Here is a 21428-nt window from a genome sequence, read left to right as displayed (position 1 = left end):
ATAAAAAAAAAATAATAATTTGCAACTATAACCCAAAATGGGTAAAATTGTAAAAATAGTGCTACTAACGACCCTCCATTTTTTTTAATTTTTTTTTAATATTGTGCCAAATTTATAGTAGCGCTAAGACTTGGGGACACCTTTTTTTTTTTAATATAATTTTGTTGATCTATATTTATGTTATACTTAATAATAATAACAATAATATACACTAAATTAATTAATAGTTATTATTTTAATTTTAACTATCCCTAAAATTTGATAGAAATTAATATATAGATTATTTGACTGGAACAGAAGCGAGTGGATACGTTGTCTTCCTTGTATATGTACCATTTTTCAGTTTCTGCGTATTAGAACTTATGTTTCAAAACATTTCTATTCCTGAAAATTGATAAGAAGTTACATTGTGGGAATGTGGATTTAATCATAAGTATCTTAGCATATGTACCGAACTGTCCAAATATCAAATTAACACATGGATACGAGATATAGGTAGGTCTCTTCAATCTCATATTGACAAGGAGTTCAGGGGTGATGAAAATGGAGACGCCACAATTTGAGGAGGGGCGGAACAGCTAAATATGATGAACAAGGAAGAATGAAATACCGGTGCCAAATAACAGAGAATATCTTAAATATTCAGTTCATATCATCAGTGGTCAAACTCAAATGTTCTTAAGTACCCAGATGATAGACATGTAGTTAACCCTTTAATAGGGATGATTGCAGCAGTAAGATGAAACTAGTCAAATCCAAAACTACTAACAAAATAAAAATTACAATTAAATCAATCTCTATGTACATGTTCCTCACAGAAACAAAATGCTCAAAATCATATTACTGCATCCAGACATGCGGTGGTAGCTTACGTGTGTCCGTGTACCCAGAAAATATCCAAGGTTTCCTCAACCTTGAGCAATGGGACTCCATCAATATTCAACTGCCTGTACTTTATAGTCCTTTTATGCTTTTATGGTAACAAATTGAACGAATCACCTCATACTCTGACTCTGCACCAACTAAGAGAAAAGCATTAATATCTGGCCAGTAAAGCTTGAGGAAGCTCGAGTTCTCAAGTTTCTATGCTAACAATCTTGTCACCGGCACCAATGACCTCCTTAATTAGATCATTCACAGCATTTCCCTTGGCCTGCACCAGTGGTAAATCGAAAGGTAGTTGGAAAAAGCACAAGTGAAGAAAAATTTGGAAGCACTAAAATTAACTAACTCACATGCAATATGACTCCTCACCTTAATTCCAATTGCAATTGCTGTTTTCAGCTTAATTAGCTCACCTAATCTTAAAGAACCTTCCTTTTTATCTTTTATAAAGATGAGCGGCACATTCCTTGAAGCAGCCAGAGCTGGCAGATGTTTTGTCAGCCATCGAGGGTTGCAGTCAGATGCTAGCAATATTGCCTACAATTACACAAGGAGCATCTTATGGAAAAGAGACTTATTACCATCAATGTACTTGCAAAGTTACAAAGTGGTGATATTTAATGAGTGTTGAGAATAGAAATCATAACAATTGACTCTTGTAACATCATACTTTGAAGGCGGGTATAATGCATATATAACATTCCCTTAAAGCAATCAAGAAAAACAATGTGTCTCGAAAGTTTCTTAAATTTTCAAATAGTGGTTGATCGGCATTTATGAAGTACAAACAATTTTAATCCCCTCCTCTAGTAGTTGTAAAACAGAGAGCATCATGTCCCTAAACAATATAGAGAAACAAGCACTTCTAATAGCACAATGAATGATCATTTTACGATCTTCTCTCAAAGATTAGAGGATCTTTTGTTCAATATCAAGCCCAAAAGAACAACCAAATCGCACACAATGCATGCCTTATAACAAGCCAACTGAATAACAAAAAGAACCACGCAAAATTAGAGTACGCAAACTGCAAAAAGTCGTGAAACAACAAGTAGAAAACACACAACTCAAAGAAACAAAGCAGATGTCCACACAGCAAACTATCTACCTGAAGGCAGACATGGGCGACTTCGCTATTATCGTGATTCGTCGGAATATGCTCCTCCGATGAGATTTTAGCCCCACAACTTGGTGGCATCCTCTCAAGCGCACGCGTGACCTCATTTACTCCGACTGCAAAGTGTTGCTGATAAATTCCAACATACATTTACAACTGCATCTCTCCGTCACAAAATAACACGAAACATCAAGCAAAAGCAAAAACTAGAACCTTAATCCAAAACTTAAGAGGCAAAGTTGCGTCTGAACCTCTTGCCGATTCAATCTCCCTACTCAAACGAACAATCAACAAATTTGAACAAATTCAGAAGCAACCCACACCCAGCTAATAAGCAATAACACTATCTGGTACAGGTTCATTTGAGAGAAGACAAAAATCCAGAGTATTGTACCTACGGATTGATTTGAGGAAACGAGTGAGGCTTTCTCCTTCAAAGCAGCTGCATAGGGATGGAATCAGCAACAATCGAATATATCAATTAGTCAGAGAAAGAAACCGCTTTTACATACAGTTGGGGTTGGTGAAGAACGGGCGTCGGATTATCAATGGTCTTCGAAAAGACTCCGGCGGCCGCGCCGGCGGTGCTCTTTCTGCTTCGCATGCTCCAGCCTCCAATAGGATTGCCTGCGTTGCTCTGAGTTTTTCTTGCATCGTCTTAAAAGCCTATCAAAGCCCACTAATTTAGGCCCAAAATATTGAATTGACCTTTTAAATTAAATTTTGAAACCTAAATTGTTTAGTTAAATTATTTTCCGAGTAAAAATTTTTGCAACATCAAATTTTCCTTCTGAAAAATCCCCAAAATTATTTTTTAAATCCCTACCTGAAATTGCCCTTCAACTTCTTATATTAACCTTTTTTCATTTATTGACTCAATTTAAATTCAATTATTTTAAAATGTTTGCATTTTAGTGTGTACGATTTTTTTTTAAATAATACTATATTAGTCTAATGATTCAAGTTAAAGTTGAGCGTATTAATATAAAGTGAGTTACTGTAATTTATTTATCTCATTATTAATCATATTAATGTATTAAATGAATTAAGACATTGTTTAATATATCAAGATAAATTATTATAATTTATTTACTATTATATTTTAAAATTGTTCAATCAAATAATAATTACAGATAAAAACGGGCCATGTTTGAGGAGTGATTTGTGTAAATAATTAAAAATAAACAGGCCTCATTTGTTAGTTTTGATATCTAGACTAATATATAAAAATGAATAACACTTTTCACTTATAAAACGATGGTTTATGACAGTATTACATCGATTCTTCAACACTAAATAATTTTTTTAATTGTGGTTTTTGATACATTTAATTTATTTTAAAACGTGATGTGCTGATTTATAATATATTATGCTTAGTTATAATATATTTTTAAATATACAAATGATTTATTATATACATACGAAAATAGTGTGTTGACTAATAATAAAAATATATATGTTTTAATCTTAATTTTGGCGTCAATTTCCCTTAACTCGAAGTGGTAGTGTACCATACGCACCAGAGGGACACGTTAGCAGTCCGCAAGGTGCCTAAATATTACAGAAGGAATTGAAAAAGATAACTGAGCGCCCCCAATATACCTTCGATCCTTCATATATATATATATATATGTTTTTTTTTTTGGGAATTATTATTATTATTATTATATTTTATATATCGCAGTAAAGAATACTACAAGTTTCCAGATTAGGGTTTGAGCACTTGAGAATTGGAAGAAAGAGGACCTACTTCTGGTACGATCTTCGAAACTCTTTTTCTATTTTTTTCTTCAGTTATACCTATAATGCACCCAATTTTCGTCTAAGCACTCTGAATTGAAAAATTAAGGGCTCTGATTTTAACCCTAGGTCTTGAGTGTTGAGTCGAGTCATGGACCAGAATGAAGCTGGAGGTGGTGGGGGCTATGGGGGAGATCCGAGCGAGCAGTTCCACAGGAACGAGGCGATCTCCGCAGTGGCGGACGAGGGTTTCCTCGGCGAGGAGGACGATGACTATGAGGATCTCTACAACGACGTTAATGTTGGTGAGAACTTTCTGCAGTCGCTTCGTAGGAACGAGGATAACTTAGGGCAGAGGAATGAGGAAGTGCAGGAGAACAAGGCGAAGCTTAACCCGCCTCCTCCGCCGCCATCGCAGCAGCAGCCGGTGGTGGAGAGTGGGGGTGTGGCTTTTCAAGATGAGGGGGCTTCGTCCCGGGTTCCTGGTAGAGTAGAGGGGTATCAGAATGTGGGATTTAGAGGAAATAATAACGCAAATGATCTTGGAGTCGGTAGAGGGGCGGGAACACCAGGTAGTGGTGGTAATGGATTTAGGGTTGAGCTAGGGCAGTCATCAAACAAAGTGCCTGATTTGGAAGACCGGACAGTGAGCAATAGTGTGCCAAATAATCAACAAATGGTTCACCATCAGCAGCCACATGCTGCTAATATAGGAAATCTTGAGAATGCTAGGATTGCAGGCAATCTGAATGGGACTGGTGGGAATGTGTATGGAGGTGATGGTGTAGGTGGAGGAGCTGGTGGTGGAGGTGATGGTGCAGTTGGTGTTGGTGTTGGTGGTGGTGGTGGTGGTGGCGGTGGGGGTGGAGGTGGCGGTGGTGGTGGAGGAGGAGGTGGAGGGACAATTCTTTTTGTCGGGGACCTGCATTGGTGGACAACAGATGCTGAGCTAGAGTTGGAATTATGCAAGTATGGGCCAGTGAAGGAGGTGAAGTTCTTTGATGAGAGAGCTAGTGGGAAGTCAAAAGGTTACTGTCAGGTTGAGTTTTACGATCCTGCAGCTGCCACTGCCTGCAAGGAAGGGATGAATGGACATATATTTAATGGACGACCCTGTGTAGTTGCATATGCTTCGCCCTATACTGTTAAGAGAATGGGTGAAGCTCAGGTCAACAGAAACCAACAGCAGATGGGCTCCACAGCTGTTAATCAACAAAGGAGAGGGCCTGGAGATTTGGCTGGTAAACCCAGTGGCGTTGGTGGCAATATAGCCGCTGGTGGGAATCATCAGGGTGCTGGTGATAATAATGGTAGAGGCTTTGGGAGGGGAAATTGGGGTAGAGGCAATTCTCAAGGAGGGATGGGAAACAGGGGGCCAGTTGGCCCCATGAGGAACAGAGCTGGTGGGATGGGGGTTCGTGGCATAACTGGTAATGGTAATGGTTTTGGACAGGGGATTGGTGCCGCCCCGCCTTTATTGCATCCTCAAGCAATGATGGGCCAAGGTTTTGATCCTGCTTTTGGAGGCCCAATGGGGAGAATGGGTGGTTATGGGGGATTTCCTGGTGCTCCTGCTGCCCCTTTCTCAGGAATTTTACCTTCATTTGGACCTGTTGGAAATGTTGGGTTGCCTGGTGTAGCCCCACATGTTAATCCAGCATTTTTTGGGCGAGGGATGCCTTTGAATGGCATGGGGATGATGCCCACTTCTGGAGTTGAGGGGCCTAATATGGGAATGTGGTCAGATCCTAATATGGGAGGATGGGCAGGTGATGAACATGGAGGGAGAGCAGGAGAGTCTAGTTATGGGGAAGAAGCTGCATCAGAGCATCAGTATGGGGAAGGGAGTCAAGAAAGAGGGCCATGGCCAAATGCCTTGAAGGAAAAAGACAGAGGATCTGAAAGGGATTGGTCTGGCTCTTCCGAGAGAAGGTACCGAGATGATAGAGGAGCTGGTTATGAAAGAGATGTGCCCAGAGAAAAAGATGGCGGGCGCGATCATGATTGGTCAGAAAGGAGACATCGTGATGACAAAGATGTCGGAAGAGACAGGGAAAGGGAGCGTGACAGGGATCGTGAGCGGTCCCTAGACCATGAACGTGGCCGTGAACGGGAACGGGAACGGGAACGCCATAGGGACGATAGAGACAGATATGCAGATCATCATAGGCACAGGAATCGTGAAGCGGAATATGATGATGAATGGGACAGGGGAAGATCAAGGACTCATAGCAAGTCAAGGGTGTCCCATGAGGAAGAGCATAGATCCAGATCAAGGGATGCTGATTATGGGAAAAGGCGACGCCTAACCTCTGAATAACTCAGATGCATTGCAGAATGTTCTAGGATTTAGTTCATCAGAAAAAAAAAAAAAAAAAAAAAAGACTAGACACTAAATAAATGATGTTAACCATGATCATCCAGAGTCTATTGCTAGCTGCTTTGTTGGATGCCTGACACATTGGAACTATTTTGCTTTTTGATATTGTTCAAGGCTTCAGTGTTCTGATGAGACCTTTGAAAGACACAGCTTATTAGCGAGCATGATTCAAGTAAGTTGTTCCACTTCATGCTTCTCTTAGAAGTAAATGTAGAAACTTGTAGGTTTTGTTATTTGTTTGACTTGCTGTCCCCTTGGCCTTGTTTTCTCTGTTGTGTATAAGTAGATCATTGGTCAAGCATGTTTGTCTGTTCTGGTGTCCATGAAAGAATTGTAGTTGATTTAATTATTGTGAACATCTATATAACTCCTGTACCTATGTAATGATATCAACATTGAGAACAAATTTTGATGGTTCACAGAAAGGGGGTTAGGTGAAAAATAATAAATGTTAAACTGAATAGTTATGAGTCACAGTGCCGTTTGCCGTCACCAACTATCTCTAGTACTCTCATTATACTGCACAAGCACTGTTACTACCAATTTGACTGCTGTTGCTAGTACTCATCCTGAAGAGTTCCTCTGATAGTGCAGTATTTTTCATCTTGAAGCTTGTGGGACTGTCCCTGGTATTTGCCTATCAGATGTCAGTACCATTCTTATCTAATATGATGCTTGCATACCTAGGAAAGGTGAGATGTGGAAGCAGAGTTTGTTCCTTCTATTTTGTGTATAAGCAGGGGTGTGGGGGGGTAGGTGTTTGTGGTTTGATGGTTAAATGATGTTAGACACTTACAAGGCGGCAATGGTGGACATAGCGGTGGTTTCTGGTATATCTTGTTTGCAGTGGGCTCCTGTACTATGACTTTTATGATTGCATAGGTTGCACTGAAGTTGCAATGGGTGGTTTTACTTTGATTTTTATACTCTATCTAGGAGGAGGCATGGTGTGAGAGAGAGATGGATCTGTAAGGGGTAAGTGAAATAGAGCAATCCTTTCTTAGAATCTTGAGGACATTACCATTGATTGGAGAATCAGGTAGACATAAAAAAAGGTTACTTTGGGCATGTAGTCAATATTTTGAGACATTGATGTTCGGTTAGCCTGGATGGGACTCTGCATCTAGAATTTGCTGATGTAATCACTTTGTAATTTTCTTCTCCTGTTGTAGTCTCCTGGATGGCATTCTTGCTCCGAAATCTGGCATTCCCAAACCCATCTGGATGGTTTCTAGAATCCTAAATGTGAATTTGTAAAACTGCTACACATGTGCCTGTTGTAGGAAAAATTCTTGATATGCTTTGCTTTTTGCCTTAATTGAGTCCTTCTGGTTTTGATGTTGTTGCTGAAATTGGTGTGCTGATATAAAGTTGATTGCTTGTATGATGACCTTATTAACCATTGGTATGAACAGAATATATTGAGCATGTGATACTGCAAATGTATCTCACATATTTCTTTTGATGGTAGCTGGAAGGATATGAATTTTCATCTGAAGCAGTTCAGCTGAAGTCTGGATTCTTGGAAAATAGATGGGACATAAAGCTTCTAGTTAAGAGAGGATGAGATGGCATGGTGACACCTCTTAGCATGCTAGTGGAACCCTTTTCTCTTTCAGTTTTCAGACATTTCATTTATGTTTGAGTTTTAATATGGCTTTAAACAAATGTTATGGATGATGGGTTAAAATGCTGAAGTCTGAGATATGGTGGATGTTTAAGAATATGTTATTGTATGAATGTGATGTATTAGATTAAAGACACAGGATGTTGCGATTTTTGCCCCCTTTTTTGTTTTCATTTTTGTTGTAATTCTTTACCCCTTGTTTTTTGTCGGGTATATCATGTTTGATCGCTGCAATTTTCTTGTTTCAAAGATGATGTAGAGTGCTAACTGTAGTCCTTTAACCTGTGTAAATCTGGGGTTTGTATATAGAAATCGCATGTATATAGGAAAGCCATCTCTTTGTACAAAAATATGTATTCTTTTGTACATACGCAATCACATCTATGTATATTTGTGGTTTTGTAATTGATATTGATCCTTGGGTGTTGTCTCTTCTGTATACGGTTTTTAATTTTATCTGTTCTGGTTATTGGGGATTTGGACTGATTGAAGGTGTATGTAAAATATGGAACCGTAGAGGAGAAAGTGAATCGAAATTAAGTGATCTCCTTCTGTTTAAGATCTGGTGAAGTGGTTTTCACTATATGCATTACCCCCCTTTTTTTTCTATAAATAATTTCATAGTATGAAAACTCTATATACCATGCAAATAGCTTTCTCTACCCGAGTTTTTATTTAAAAATGCTTAAATTTTATTTTGAAACTTTTCGCACCTTCAATCATGCATCATGCACTCTCCTGCATTTTGATATCTGAATCAAAATTTGATCTCTCAGAATCCAGATTCATTTTCACATCAATCCGTGCAAATTGTTGGGAGAGTGTCTGTCATTGTGAGTAGTAGCAACAGGAAGAAAAAAGGTTGATTTTGCCCTGGGCATTGTCGGGCTTGTCTCCATTGGTTTCCTAGTGAAGGGAACTTGACAGTAGAATCTTCCTTGAAGAAACTGTAGACAGAGAATGAGATACTCAGGAAATCACATAGCAAAATGATTGTTTGTAGAGATGATCATCACTGCTTTGGTTGTCTTTTTTTTTTTTTAACTTTTTTGGTATTAATGAGAGTGAGTAAATCCATCCCCCCTCCGATGAGGGGGGTTGGGAATCAGACCTATCAATATAGTGAACTGGGCATTGCCCTTGTAAAGGCGGACGAAGGACGGACGCTCCCTTATTTGTATTATATTACTGATTCTCGGTTCATCGAAGTACCCTACCCTCCTAGGAAAGATAGGAAGTGGGATCCTCTACTTAGAATACGCCTGCACATGAATGCACAGAGAAGGCCGGGTTCTTTGACATCGACTCGGGTTTCTGGAATAATCCGGGATTCAAGCCAATAGAACGAGTGGAACTCTCCCTCTAGCGTACCGAACTTGTGAAAAGCGTGAGTAAATCCATCTTTATCACCACAAACTCGATGAATGTTATGTGGGCATACCTCTGAATTGAACTACATAGGTGTCCACATCAATTACTGTATGTAGTGTAGTTAGAATGAAGAGGAATATTGGAATTCAAATTGACTCATCTTTTTTTGAATATGTTCTTCAGATCGTCCAACTTTGATCTATATGCTATTCTTTCACCTCACTCGCACTACTTTACTCTGCATCCGGTTTTTTTCTTACAGAAAAAAAGTCCCTTTTTGTTTGATTAAGGTGGAGTTGAATTTGTCACATTCAATGTTCTTAGCTGCCTCCGCTTAGATTATTAGCTGCATTTAAACAAAATCAGCTTCCATTCGGAATTTTTGGGTTTTTGCTAAAATAAATAACAAAATAAAAATATAGAATTCCCGCAATGATTCTTCAATATTTGCTTTGATAAATTAAAAATCTTTTCGTCGCTCTATTTCATTTTCAAAAATTTTCATTTTATATAAGAAAGAGAAAGAAAAATAAGGATAAGTGTAAGAATTTTTGGAGGGTCGTTTTTTTGTTTGATTTTGTATTAGTGAGGAAAATATAAAAATAAAGTAAAAAAGAGCATAGTAAATTGTTAAACAAAAATTCGTAATGTTTTTAAGACTAAAATAAAATGAATTTTGAAGTGAATGTGAAATTGGTTTTCATATTGAGAGTAAAAAATGTAGTAAAAGAGTGTGAATTAAAGAAAAAGAGGAGGGGTTAGGGTTGATAATGATGGAGATCAAAAGAGTGGAGGTGGAGGTGGTCCACATGAGCCACTACCTTAATGCCCATTGGGGTATAAATAACCAAATTACCGCCGCCCACGCGCCTGATGCGGGACAGACGGCTATGATCCTTCCACCCACCACCAATCCAAAGGCAGACAATTTTATTTCAGTGGCCGCATAGTTATCGGCATGCAACGGTCCACAATCTTCCACGTGTTTCATACGATCGCGTTCTTATAGCATTTGATCCAACGGACCTCACCTCACCTTCTCTCCCCACACTCCCTCTCCCACTCCAACCCCCCCCCCCCCCCCTCCTCTCTCTCTCGAAATTCTTCTCCCGATTTCCCGGCGCCGGAACATTCGCCGGAGGTATTGTATTAACCGTCGATTATCTTCGTCTATCAAAGCCTCTTCTGGTATCTAATTTTTACTAATACTTTTTTCTCTTCCTGTATTATTGGCTTGCTGATAATTCTACTACTCAAAACCTGAATTTCATACCGGAATTTCTCCAGTTTCTGTGGGATAATTTTTATTTCGCATCGTTGATTATCTGTTTCTAAGGTATAAAGGTTTTCAATTTTTGTTTTTGTTTCAAAACCTCTCCTTCAGTAGCATAAGCAGATAATCCCTTTGTTTTGTGGTTCCGGTTAGTGAATTCTGAGTTATTCAAGTCGAATGCGGATCTAGTAATCCAAAATTTTCGAGCTTTGATCTTTATAATTCAGTTTCTACTGTTTTTTTTCCTTCCTCCCTTAGTTACTTTTTGCTGGGAAATTGTAATTTTCTCACTCTCCAACAGTAATATCCTCACTGACTTAGCTTTTATACGTTTTGAAATTGCTTAATTTCTCTAGAAGGGAAGCTATGATTTGTTATCACAAGAAGTCTTCACAGTTCACACACACCTGATCTTTTCATGTAGTCTGTGTATTTAGCAGTTCCTTTTTCACCAAATAGTATTCATTCAAAGAGAGTGGAATAACATACACTTAAATAGCTCGGAGGGTTCATCAGGAAAAAATGGCGGATTCCGATAATGACTCGGGAGGGCATCGGGACCACAATTCCCTGAACGAAATCTCCCCTCGAGAGCAAGACAGGTTCCTTCCCATCGCCAACGTCAGTAGGATTACGAAAAAGGCGTTGCCCGCCAACGCCAAAATATCGAAAGATGCGAAAGAGACGGTGCAAGAATGCGTTTCTGAGTTCATCAGCTTCATCACCGGTGAGGCATCCGACAAGTGCCAACGGGAGAAGAGAAAAACAATCAACGGCGACGATTTATTGTGGGCGATGACGACTCTCGGGTTCGAGGACTACGTGGAGCCGCTTAAGATATATCTGCAGAGGTTTAGGGATATGGAGGGGGAGAAGACTGCCATGGCTGGGAGAGGAGAGAAGGAGAGCAGCGGCTCCGGCGGCGGCGGCGGCGGGGGGGTGAATATGGGGAGTACTGGGGGTGGGTACGAGGGGATGTATGGCATGAATATGATGGGTCATCAAGCAGGACCGGTTTATGGGTACGGGCAGATGGCGGGCGGGCCTGGGTCTGGGAAAATCGGGTCGGGTTATCAAAGGGGACCTGGATCAGGTGCTGGTAGTGGGAGGCTTTACTTGCCACATGTTGATGAATGATTAATTAGATTGATTGATGATGGGGACATAATACATATTCAAATGTATACCTATGTAGTGTAATGTAATATATAATACATAGTTCTATTCTATATATATATATATATATTTATATTTTGCGTTTCATATGTATATGTGTACGTACGAGTTTGGTCTTTTCATTTGGGCAATCTTGTCTTGTTTTCTTGATTTGTTCTAATTAGGCGTTTAGGGGATGTGATCTTATTAATCACAAATGTTATTTGATGTGATCTTATTAATCACAAATGTTATTTGTAGTGTCTACTGTCAATTTTACGTATAATATAATAATTTGCACTTTCTTTTATTTTGGTTTCAAATATCTGATTTTATTAAAAAAGAGCAGCATCCGTTGTTTGGTGTTCCCAGTTTGGAGCAGTGCATGTGTCGCTTATGAGATATTTTTTCAGTAATCTGATCAGCTTCACTTGACATGACGCTAACACTGTGTAGGCCTAAAGGTTAGAACTTTTCAGTGATGCTTTTCCGTAAGTTCCTTTTCCAATTATTATGTGGGTGTGGGCCCTAACTCATTTTCCATCTGGGCCCCACAATCCCCATTCCAAATAGCTATTCCCATTGAAATTTTAAATTATTTGGTTTAATAATCTATTTATTTTTAACACGACAGTGGTGCTGTTGTTATATTGTATGATGTAATAAATTATAGCTTATAGAAAAAACCTCAGAAGGTTTCATTTGTTGGTAAATTTTGTCAGAGTCAAAATCGAGTAAAATTAAACTAAACATTTCACTTTGAGATGTTGTCTTATTCTCAATTAATAGTTTACAGCAGCCCATCCAAGAATGGGAAAATATCAGGGTCTATTAGTACCTGAAGTTAATTAATCTTGTTTCAACCAACCCATCATTCTCAATTGACCAGGCTTACCCCATTGCAGATTAATTTATGAATAATAAATTGGTGGTCTGCGCAAACTTTTCCTACATTACCTTTCAAACACACGTCGTCGCCCCCTTGGTGTGGTAGTTTAATTTTCTCAGGAGACCCCACTTTGGATGTTAAATTAGTGCTTAGTGGGTGCTCCACTTATTCCCTTTAAGCAATCAATCAGTAGCAAGCAATCTAGTACCAACGACACCTCACACTCCGACAAACCATAACTGTTGGTGGGGAAATCGTACATCTGCCACCTTGTTCATACCGAATTTTGCCCATACATGAATTGGAGTGAAAGATGAAAAAGGGACATTCATTAGTTACTTTCTTCATATAAATAAAATAATAAATAACAAAAGCAGTAGTCAACACATGATTAGTGAGAGCGCTGTAGATTGTTCAATGAAATCACGTGCATCAATTGAAGATTCCGAATTCCCGAGGATTATTATAAACCTTCCATGATATTCTTCAAAGCAAGTGTGATATAATTACTAATTCAGACCCGATCTGGAAAACAAATAGCCAATTACCAAGTTAGTCAACCTGAGGAGAGGAACAAACCCACATGAAACAGTTACCAAGCAGCCCATGAACAAGTGACTAGCTGATTACTTATCTGGGATACATGTATAAGATCTAGCATACATGATATTGCGCACCAATTAGGTAACTAGAAAGCAAGAAACATCACAAGGGCAGAGCCCCACTGATTTCCTTGCATTCATCTAATAATCATCAGTGGAGAGAATGCCCCACAGCAACAGTAAATGAAAATGCCAAACTCAACAATACAGGAACACGAAGGTTCATCTGCTGTCTACTGGTTTATCAACATTTCAAACATACAGAGTAGCTGACCAAAAGTCGAAACACTCATCTCCTGTTCAAGGGTCGGTGTATATGGGAATGAAAAAGATCTACAACTTCGTCTATGTGTACATGCCATGCTACAGACAGTTACTCATATCAATCTACAGAACAAGAGTTAGCCAGTAATTACACTAACAGTAAACTACAGCTGGTTTAACTCAAGGTAAAGAAGATACCCTAAGTGCGAGCAGGACAAATATAAATTACGGGGGAGAATATGATGAAGCTGAAGGTAGTAAGGGTATAGTGTACACCAGGTTTATGTAGCATCTTCCAGCAAGGTTGTTAGGCCTCAACACCCTGGGTGGAAGACTTCTTCTCGTTCTTCTCAGCGTCATCTGCGTCATCAGCATCCGCTAATTTTGCAAGTTCATCCTGAATGATGAGCTTTATTGATGATTTTCTTGGAGTAAGATCCATGTTGAAGTGCTTGGCTGAAATAGCAGAGGATTCATCATGCACAAGGAAAAATGAAATTTGATTTTAAGTATCATGGAAAACAATACAGAAGTTAGCATTTCATTTAGTACAGGTACACAAAGGATCACTGCTATAACCGGCTTCATTAACATCTTTTTCTGTATGAAAACTATGGGAAAGAGTATGAAACATTTAACATTTCAGATAACATAGATAGAAGGCTTGATTAACATTTCCAAGGAACGTAGGAGAGAATCTAAAATCCAATCTGTCTAGGCTAATCGCCTGCCTAAGTAAAGACATTGAAATTTAAACTAACAGAAGGGAGGAAACAGATAAAAATACAGGCAAAGTGAAAAAGAAAATTCCAAGGTCTCCATAGACATAGAGGTCACATAAATAAATATTAAAGGAAACATACCAAGTAGCTTCAGAATGTCAGTGAAGGTAGCCTGCAAATTAGAAGTATATCAGGGATGTTAAAACAACAGAATAAGAAACAAGAATATTGAATGAACTACAAAGCAGAAACCAAATATTTGGATCCCACTTATATACTGTCACACTTTGATCTCTTATGGTAAGAAGAGTCCACATTCAACCACAGACATGTATGAGGCAACATTGAGCTCCACATGTCATTTTCAGAATTATCACTGATCGAATGCAGCATCAAGTTATACATGGTCAAAAAGACACCTGATTCCATGTTATACGACAGATACAGCATTGGTTGTTCTATCCTTGGCACCAACTAACCAACTATAAGAGATTTCAGAGCAGAGGCCTTAATACATGTCATCTAAGTATAAGAAACGCACCAATATTTTCTCTGAACTACCTTGACGACACAAGAAAGCATAAGAAGAGAGTTTCAGAAACTAACCGTATTGAAGTCGACCTCTTTAAGAATGTCGCAAATTGCAAGTCTGAGTTCATCGTCATTTGGCCTTAATTTCTCCTCCTTGAGCTTATCTTTCACTTTCAGGACCTTCTTGCCTGCGTTTGGACATTGACAAACACAAACCTCAGGAGACAGGTTCTCAAGAGAGATACCCAAGGCTACAACCAGGACTAATTCAATGAATCAATTATGACAAAGCAGCCAGTCAGATAACTTTAACCATCAAAATAGGAAAAAGGCTACAATTCTCACCAGTGCTCTCCTTTGATGCCGACTTCTTTGGAGTTGGTGAGTTCTTAATAGAGTCATCTTTCTTCTTACCAGACGATTTTTTTGCGGCTGTGTCGTGATTGTTCTTTGAGCGACTTGGTGGTGATTTTGCAGGTGCTTTTTTGGGTGGAGGACTGGCCTTTTTGGAGATTGTTTCTTTCTTGGTTTTAGCTTTTCCAGCAGGTCCTTTCTTGGCAGGCGATTTTGCTGATCCTCGCTTCTGCTTTCCTTTGTCCTCGTCAGATTCCTCTTCAGGTTCGCTTTCTTTCTCCTCCTCACTTTCAGCTTGCTCAGAAATTTCATCCTCCGATCTTTCTGGAATACCATTTGCATCATCTTCTTCATGTGCTTTTTCTTTTTCTTCTCCCGATTCATCTTCAGACTCAGGCGGCGTGCTTTTTGTCTCTCCACCCTTTTTGGGTGCACTTTCAGTTTTCTTTCGACTCTGAGAATGCCAGACATAATATATGGTGAAAGATAGAACTCTGCTAGTATAGTTCTTAAATAAGAACTTCAAATTTGTTTGTCATCTTAATTTCTTTTGTTCTGAACCCCATTATGGTTTATTAACAATTTACTCACTTGCCACATGCAGAAGCAAAATTTGAAACCACCAAATTAACTGCTTGATTCAGAAACCAGTGGCGAAAGGCAAAATGACCACACGACCTCAGCACAACTTGTCTCACCAAAGAGTGTGCTTCCATAAGCATCTCTCTCGTGTATTAATGCAACATGCTATGTTTACTGTACTGCTTTATGCAACCCATATCCAACTCAATATAATGAGATGTTAACACAGCACTTCAGCAAAGCTTGAAAATTGTGAAACTACAAGTCAAGTCATGGTGAAACAGGTGATTTACTGTATAGAATGATTACCTAACATAAAATGCAGACAAACCTACATACGCTGGTATAATGAATCCAATATATTGTTGAAAGGTGATGGAGATAAATGCAATAATTCTAACTTCAGTTGAACATATTCAATCCTGAATAAAGAGTTATAACCACACAAAAGGTACCTTAGCTGAGCCTTTTGATGGCATATTACTCCCAGATGCTGGCTTGCTTACCCTCTTTCTCTTGTTGCCCTTACTTGGCTGTGATCAGCATGCACGGCACATGTGTAAATAAGCGTTAACAGGCCAAAAACAGAAAACGACAAAAATCAGAAAGACTTTTAACCGGTGTTGAACCTGCTCCTTCTCAGAAAGTAATTCAGAGGTCGTTGCATGAGGTGCCACCAAAAATTCAACCAACTTGGCAATAATATCTTCCTGATATCAAAATAACGGAAATTTAGAATATTATCTATCAGCAAGGCAAGTAAAGCTCAGCAATAGCATATGAAAATATTATATTACTATTGCAGGGTTTGCTATTTATAAGAACAGGGCATTTACGCACCCAAAAAAACAGAATATTTTGGTCAAGAAATGGGCAATATGTAGAGTCAAGATTCCTATTGAAGGCATGAATTACAATAAGCTAATACAAGTTATAACTTGGCATGCTTAAGTTGAGTTGGAAGATATAAACAAACCTTCCTCGTATTAGCTCTGGAAATTGGTATATCAAGGACATCACAGAACTCCACTAGTTTCTCCTTGACACACTTGTCGAGCTTTTCTTTGACTTTTATCATTTGCTTTTCCTGAGACAATGTTCATTTGGAGAACAATAAGTTCTAACATTTCTGAGGCCAGAGTTCCAAACAAAACTCATTATGAATTTCCTTATACCTCATTATCATGCCAAACAAATCCAGAAAATCTGGATATGTTGCTCTTCAGTTGAGCAGCCTGGAGAAGTCAAACAAGTTAACAAAGAAACGATCTGAATTTGTCAACAGAAGCATGCAAGTTTAGCAAACTACTCCATACCAACATTTTTATGGTTACAAAAAATTCCTATTAAGCACAAATTTAGAAGTATTGGTGAGAAATGGTGAATGACAATGAATCCAACATCAATTTGAATCCGACAATAAGAAAAATAATTTTTAGCAAAGCACATTTTGAAAATGTGATATGTACCTCAGAGTAGAAAATAGTGGCAACTGGAAAATTGTATGATATTTTATTCACTATGGCGACAATACCATATAGTTCAGAATGAATTCTGAAAACAGAATAGGCTGAAAGAAGTTGAGACAGCACTAGACTCCTAGCAGAAATAAATATGATTCTTAACTCAGAGGTAAACAAATCTTAAAATGCAGTTCATAAGGGAGAGAAAGCTTAATGTACAAGTGACATAGAACTCTGTGAGAAGATTAATTACAAAAGGATTATATATGAAACCTCCAACAATGGGCTAAGATTAGTAACCCTAAAATCTTACCTTCCCTCTCCTTCCGAAAAGAATAGTATGCAGCAATTTGAAAATATCATCGCCCTTCCTTCTTAATAACTTGTATGCCACTGAAATAAAAATGTGGTTCATAAATAAGGCCAAAGCCATTGATACAGCTGCACAGCTGGACATCATTTTAAAAGAAAAAACAGATAACATAAGATATTTTTAACAGAAATTTGAGAAGCTTCTGATCAAACTGCAAGAGCAGAATTATGGAAGAGAGAATGACACAAACTTACCAGTATTTAAACAACAAACAAGATGAGCAAAATTTTACACTAAAACACAAGACAGACTTCTTTTACACATGACACACACACACAAACCCACGAACATACTAATTCTGCTAGCCATACAGTTCAACTGAAAAGAGAGAATATACAAGAGAATTCAGCAAAAGCATCAGAATGCAGATATCATTGCAAATGGTAAGATAGGCTTAAAACGATATACAGGCATGTGTGATATAAAGGCTGCAGACATTTAAGTCATATACCATTTGGGATATCTTTCAGTGCAGTTCCACGACCCTGCAAGAGAACACTGTTGCGTCAAACAGAGAGTAAATCTTCAACAAGTCAATTAGTTTCATATAATGCCAGTAGACCTTTACCCATAATGTTGAAGACACCAAATTGAAAACTTAAAGTTCACACCTTTTCAATATGGAACTCCTTAGCAGAGTCCTTCTCAATCGTGGCGACCAACCTGTCCACAGATTTCCGCTCACGTACAGGGCGTTCTATTGTGGAAGCTGCAGGGGTTTTTGGACCCTTCTCCTTTTTATCTACTGAGGGTTTAGGCTCTTTCGTCTTTTTCTCTGTTGGGGTTTTCGGTTCTTTCTGCTTCTTCTCTTCAGGATCCTTTTTATTACTTTTGTCTGTTTTTCCAGAACTACTCTTTGTTCTCGGACGTTTCTTTGATTCTTTCTCTTTGCTAGCCTCCTTTTTCACACCATCAACCTCCTCTTCAACCTTATCCTCAGTTGTACTCTTGGTTTTCTCCTCAATGTCTTCCTCCATTTCCTCGGTCTTTATTTCCTCCATTTCTACTTCTCCAGCAGTTTCTTGCTTTTCTTTGTTTCCTCTGGTTTCTTCCTTTCCTTCTTCTTTTCCAACCGTCTCATCCTCCACGTTTTCACCAATTTCCTCACTTTTGCCTACTTCTTTTTTATCCACATCCATATCCTGAGCCTCAACTTTTGCATTATCTCGTTTATCCTCTTCCCTTTCATTTACTCCATCATGCGGCTCCTCTTTGTTATCCGCCACAGTATCAGTCTTCTCGTTTACCTCAGCCCTTTTCTCCACCTCAGTAGTCCCATTGGCCACAGACTCAGGCTTCTCAGACACAGCATCTCCCTCACCCATAACAGCTAAATCTCAAAAAGTCCTGTTTTTCCATTTTTCATATATCATTATAATAACAAGGGAACTAAAAGATAAAAATGCTAATGCGGAAAAAATAACTAGTGAGGGAAAAAATGTCATGTTAGAGGCATGAAACAAAAAGCCGACCTAACACACATGTAATTATTCAATCTCCATAAAATTAGAACCTAAAGGGAATAGGTAAACTGCAGCATACGAACAGGAAATATAACACACATGAACAGTTGGAATCCAAATTCCCTCGACTTCACAAATAATTCGCACCCAAATACAGTGCTGATAATCAAATAAAATGCATGCTTACACAGAAAGATGTTCCGCATGTCCTAACAAGATCTAAAGGATCATTACCACAGTAATTAGCTAATCAAGACAGACCAAAAAAACCAAACACGCCGCATGGAAAGGAGCAAAGCGTAAAAAAAATCGAAATTCTCACAAGCACTACAGAACCCTAACCTGCAGAGATGCTAAATTTAACATTAAAAACACTACGAAGAGAACAATAAAACAGAGCAAAGTTCCAGAGACAGAAACACAACAAAGACGAAATTGAAAACTCACAAAGAACGGAAGGCTGAAATTCAAGACGGAGGAGTTCCTCTCAAAGCTCAGTCCCACACTGAAACGATTGAACAGTTTTTCCTCCTTACGTTCTCTCTCTCTCAATTTTCGGTTTTTGAACGTATTCTCACAGTAGCGTCGTGGGGTTCATTTTTTGGGTCTGAGTTTTTATGGCGCGGACTTCAAGCCCGGATTTTACATGCAGTTTAATGCCATGTCAGATGGCGGAGCCAGACACCGGGCGCAATTCTAAAACGGGACATAAGTTTACGGCCGAGATCAGTTGGGTCAGGGGCGTGTGTAATGGACGGACAAGATTTCACTTGTTTGAAGGTACTTTTGTTTGTAAGCTGATCCGGATACCGTTGACTGACGCCTGACGCTAACAGCTGTCTGCCTGTTTAGTTGGGCCGTTATGGATTTCGGCCCACACTATTTGGGCTGAGATCTTCTGAATAGATGATTCTGAATGAAGCCCAATACGCACATTTGGAAATTATAGTTAGAAAGTTTCAATATCAGACCCTAAGCTCTTCATCACAACTCATAAGTTTCCAATACAAAATTCAATTCTTGTTTTAATTTTTCAATCAATAAAATAAAATGTTAGGTCGGAACAATTAACTATTCCTATTAAAGCTCGTTGAAACATTACTCGACTTGATCATTAAACTACAAAAAGTATCAAATATTGAACAACAAGAAATAAGGAAATAAAGAAAGGGGGGAAGCCCAAATTAGGTTGTAATTGAGCCCATTGAAATATCAATCTCAATTAAATTGTCTTCCTGATCAGCCTCAACCCATTTCTCCGGTGGCCGTATTTCAATAAGGTAGTCTTCCTCCGAGATGGAGTCGAAAGCATCATCACCAAGTTCAGATTCCGCTGGACTTGTGAAGTCATCCTTCTCGTTGCTGAGCTCCTCCTCGTCGTCATGCTTATCAACCACATTGCTGCCTTCATCTTCCTTCGCCTCTACAACTACTCTCCCGTGGCTGCTCATTTGCTTGCATATGAAGACGAGCAGTAGTATGAGAGAGAAGTGGACGTAAAAGGATGAAAGGAGTGAGACGCATAGTAGGGAGGCTTTGAACAGCCGAATTACTGTAAGTGATGTAAGAGAGGAATGATGGATCACTTTCTTAGAATTACACATGAGATGGAGAAACACAAACGCAACAGAGTTTTCTCCATCATTTAAGACTTGGTGTTGATTTTGACTGTAGAGAAAGTGTTAATCATGAGTGATGAAGGCGCATTTCTGTTTGTCTCCGATGGGGATGGATAGATTCATGATCATGTCGTCACTTTCTCCATTTCGTGATAGAGTCCTGTCTCCCCACCCTTGTGGATGCCAATTACTTTTTGCTGGGGATAACCAAAATGTCAAATATTCTTGCCACCAGCTGCCCATATGGTCGGCGACTTCTTTGAGGTTATATTTGGTTCCATGAATTTAAAATTTTTAATAATGGATTTTTGGTTTTAAATTTCGAGTATTTGAAAATTTTTAACTGCACTTTTAAAATATATTTTAGTAATAATGATATAATTCTCTCTCTTTCTGTATATACAGTTAGAGGCATTTAAAATGATTTGGCAAAATTATATTTTTTCATTCTAAAATATACTCTATTTACACATTTAGTTTTTTTTTTTTATGAATTTAGTCCGGAACATCTAACATTTAATTCTTTTTGGACAAATTCAATTATTTGTTAACAGATTTAGTCCTAACGACCTATAACTTCACAACATAAAATGAAATCTATTACAGTATGAAGAAGACCAAATTTATTAACACGGTACTAAACTATCAAAAAAAGAACCAAATATCATATGTTCATGATTAAATATATAAATAGGGTAAATTATATAACCAAACATGCTAACATCCTATAAAATTACAGAAACAAACAAATTTGATTTTAAGGTGTCGGTCCAGGTGATGAAAATTCAAATTTGCAAAAACTTAGAAGCTTTCATCGTCTATGGTTGAATGGGATTTTCAAGTAATCTTTTCAATGTTCTGGCAGGCTAGGAAAGAAGAGAATACCATGAACTGCCTTGGAAAGAAGAAAATGCATCCAAGAATTCTCCTAAGGACCGACTAGACCCCCATTGTCATGAGTCATTCTTTGAGAGGAGGTACCTAAATTAGAATTTGTGTATCATTTCAACAATTGTCA

General features: G+C 38.5%; 4 protein-coding genes across 7 annotated transcripts; 2 read left to right on the top strand and 2 right to left on the bottom strand.

The window, feature by feature from the left end:
* Positions 1-613: 613 nt before the first annotated feature.
* On the bottom strand, positions 614-2676 carry LOC105174963 (Ribosomal protein L7Ae/L30e/S12e/Gadd45 family protein). Of its 4 annotated transcripts, none has more exons than XM_020698242.2 (6): positions 2515-2669; positions 2397-2444; positions 2216-2273; positions 1994-2131; positions 1299-1422; positions 614-1153 (listed from the first exon to the last, which is right to left on the bottom strand). In XM_020698242.2, the coding sequence occupies exons 1-6, from the start codon at positions 2604-2606 to the stop codon at positions 1131-1133; spliced, it is 483 nt and encodes a 160-aa protein (XP_020553901.1). In that variant the 5' UTR covers positions 2607-2669; the 3' UTR covers positions 614-1130. The 4 variants fall into 4 exon arrangements, with proteins under 4 accessions (XP_020553901.1, XP_011095536.1, XP_088732175.1 ...); XM_011097234.3 differs by having other exon boundaries at positions 1255-1422; positions 2515-2668; XM_088876049.1 differs by lacking the exon at positions 2216-2273 and having other exon boundaries at positions 1255-1422; positions 1994-2118; positions 2515-2676.
* A 924-nt stretch (positions 2677-3600) lies between these two features.
* LOC110013006 (RNA-binding (RRM/RBD/RNP motifs) family protein) lies at positions 3601-7900 on the top strand. The gene is made up of 3 exons (XM_088876148.1): positions 3601-3757; positions 3872-6294; positions 7594-7900. The coding sequence occupies exon 2, from the start codon at positions 3894-3896 to the stop codon at positions 6060-6062; it is 2169 nt and encodes a 722-aa protein (XP_088732274.1). The 5' UTR covers positions 3601-3757; positions 3872-3893; the 3' UTR covers positions 6063-6294; positions 7594-7900.
* Positions 7901-10187: 2287 nt separating this feature from the next.
* On the top strand, positions 10188-11815 carry LOC105174962 (nuclear transcription factor Y subunit B-3). The gene has a single exon (XM_011097233.3). The coding sequence runs from the start codon at positions 10916-10918 to the stop codon at positions 11528-11530; it is 615 nt and encodes a 204-aa protein (XP_011095535.1). The 5' UTR covers positions 10188-10915; the 3' UTR covers positions 11531-11815.
* Positions 11816-13248: 1433 nt separating this feature from the next.
* Positions 13249-19407, bottom strand: LOC105174961 (DEK domain-containing chromatin associated protein). Its single transcript, XM_011097232.3, has 12 exons — positions 19239-19407; positions 17940-18675; positions 17780-17813; positions 17269-17348; positions 16668-16727; positions 16469-16579; positions 16122-16202; positions 15948-16025; positions 14902-15364; positions 14632-14744; positions 14167-14197; positions 13249-13759 (listed from the first exon to the last, which is right to left on the bottom strand). Exons 2-12 carry the CDS (start codon positions 18651-18653, stop codon positions 13611-13613), a joined length of 1914 nt encoding a protein of 637 aa, XP_011095534.1. The 5' UTR covers positions 18654-18675; positions 19239-19407; the 3' UTR covers positions 13249-13610.
* Between the last annotated feature and the right edge of the window lie 2021 nt (positions 19408-21428).

Source organism: Sesamum indicum, linkage group LG12 (genome assembly GCF_026168435.1).
Source record: "Sesamum indicum cultivar Baizhima isolate 11 linkage group LG12, ASM2616843v1, whole genome shotgun sequence".
In the NCBI taxonomy this organism is placed as follows: domain Eukaryota; kingdom Viridiplantae; phylum Streptophyta; class Magnoliopsida; order Lamiales; family Pedaliaceae; genus Sesamum; species Sesamum indicum.
Note: the sequence above shows the minus strand (reverse complement) of the source record. Positions and strands in the feature narration are given on the sequence as shown.

Excerpts from the sequence above, each read along its gene's own strand:
- LOC105174963 (XM_011097234.3), bottom strand. The coding sequence starts at position 2,606 with ATGCGAAGCAGAAAGAGCACCGCCGGCGCGGCCGCCGGAGTCTTTTCG. Across the intron at positions 2,274-2,396 it reads TTCCTCAAATCAATCCGTAG|GGAGATTGAATCGGCAAGAG; the intron begins GTACAATACTCT and ends TCGTTTGAGTAG. Across the intron at positions 1,154-1,254 it reads CAATTGCAATTGGAATTAAG|GCCAAGGGAAATGCTGTGAA; the intron begins GTGAGGAGTCAT and ends CCACTGGTGCAG.
- LOC110013006 (XM_088876148.1), top strand. The coding sequence starts at position 3,894 with ATGGACCAGAATGAAGCTGGAGGTGGTGGGGGCTATGGGGGAGATCCG.
- LOC105174962 (XM_011097233.3), top strand. The coding sequence starts at position 10,916 with ATGGCGGATTCCGATAATGACTCGGGAGGGCATCGGGACCACAATTCC.
- LOC105174961 (XM_011097232.3), bottom strand. The coding sequence starts at position 18,653 with ATGGGTGAGGGAGATGCTGTGTCTGAGAAGCCTGAGTCTGTGGCCAAT. Across the intron at positions 15,365-15,947 it reads CATCAAAAGGCTCAGCTAAG|AGTCGAAAGAAAACTGAAAG; the intron begins GTACCTTTTGTG and ends TGGCATTCTCAG. Across the intron at positions 14,198-14,631 it reads AAGAGGTCGACTTCAATACG|GCTACCTTCACTGACATTCT; the intron begins GTTAGTTTCTGA and ends TCTAATTTGCAG.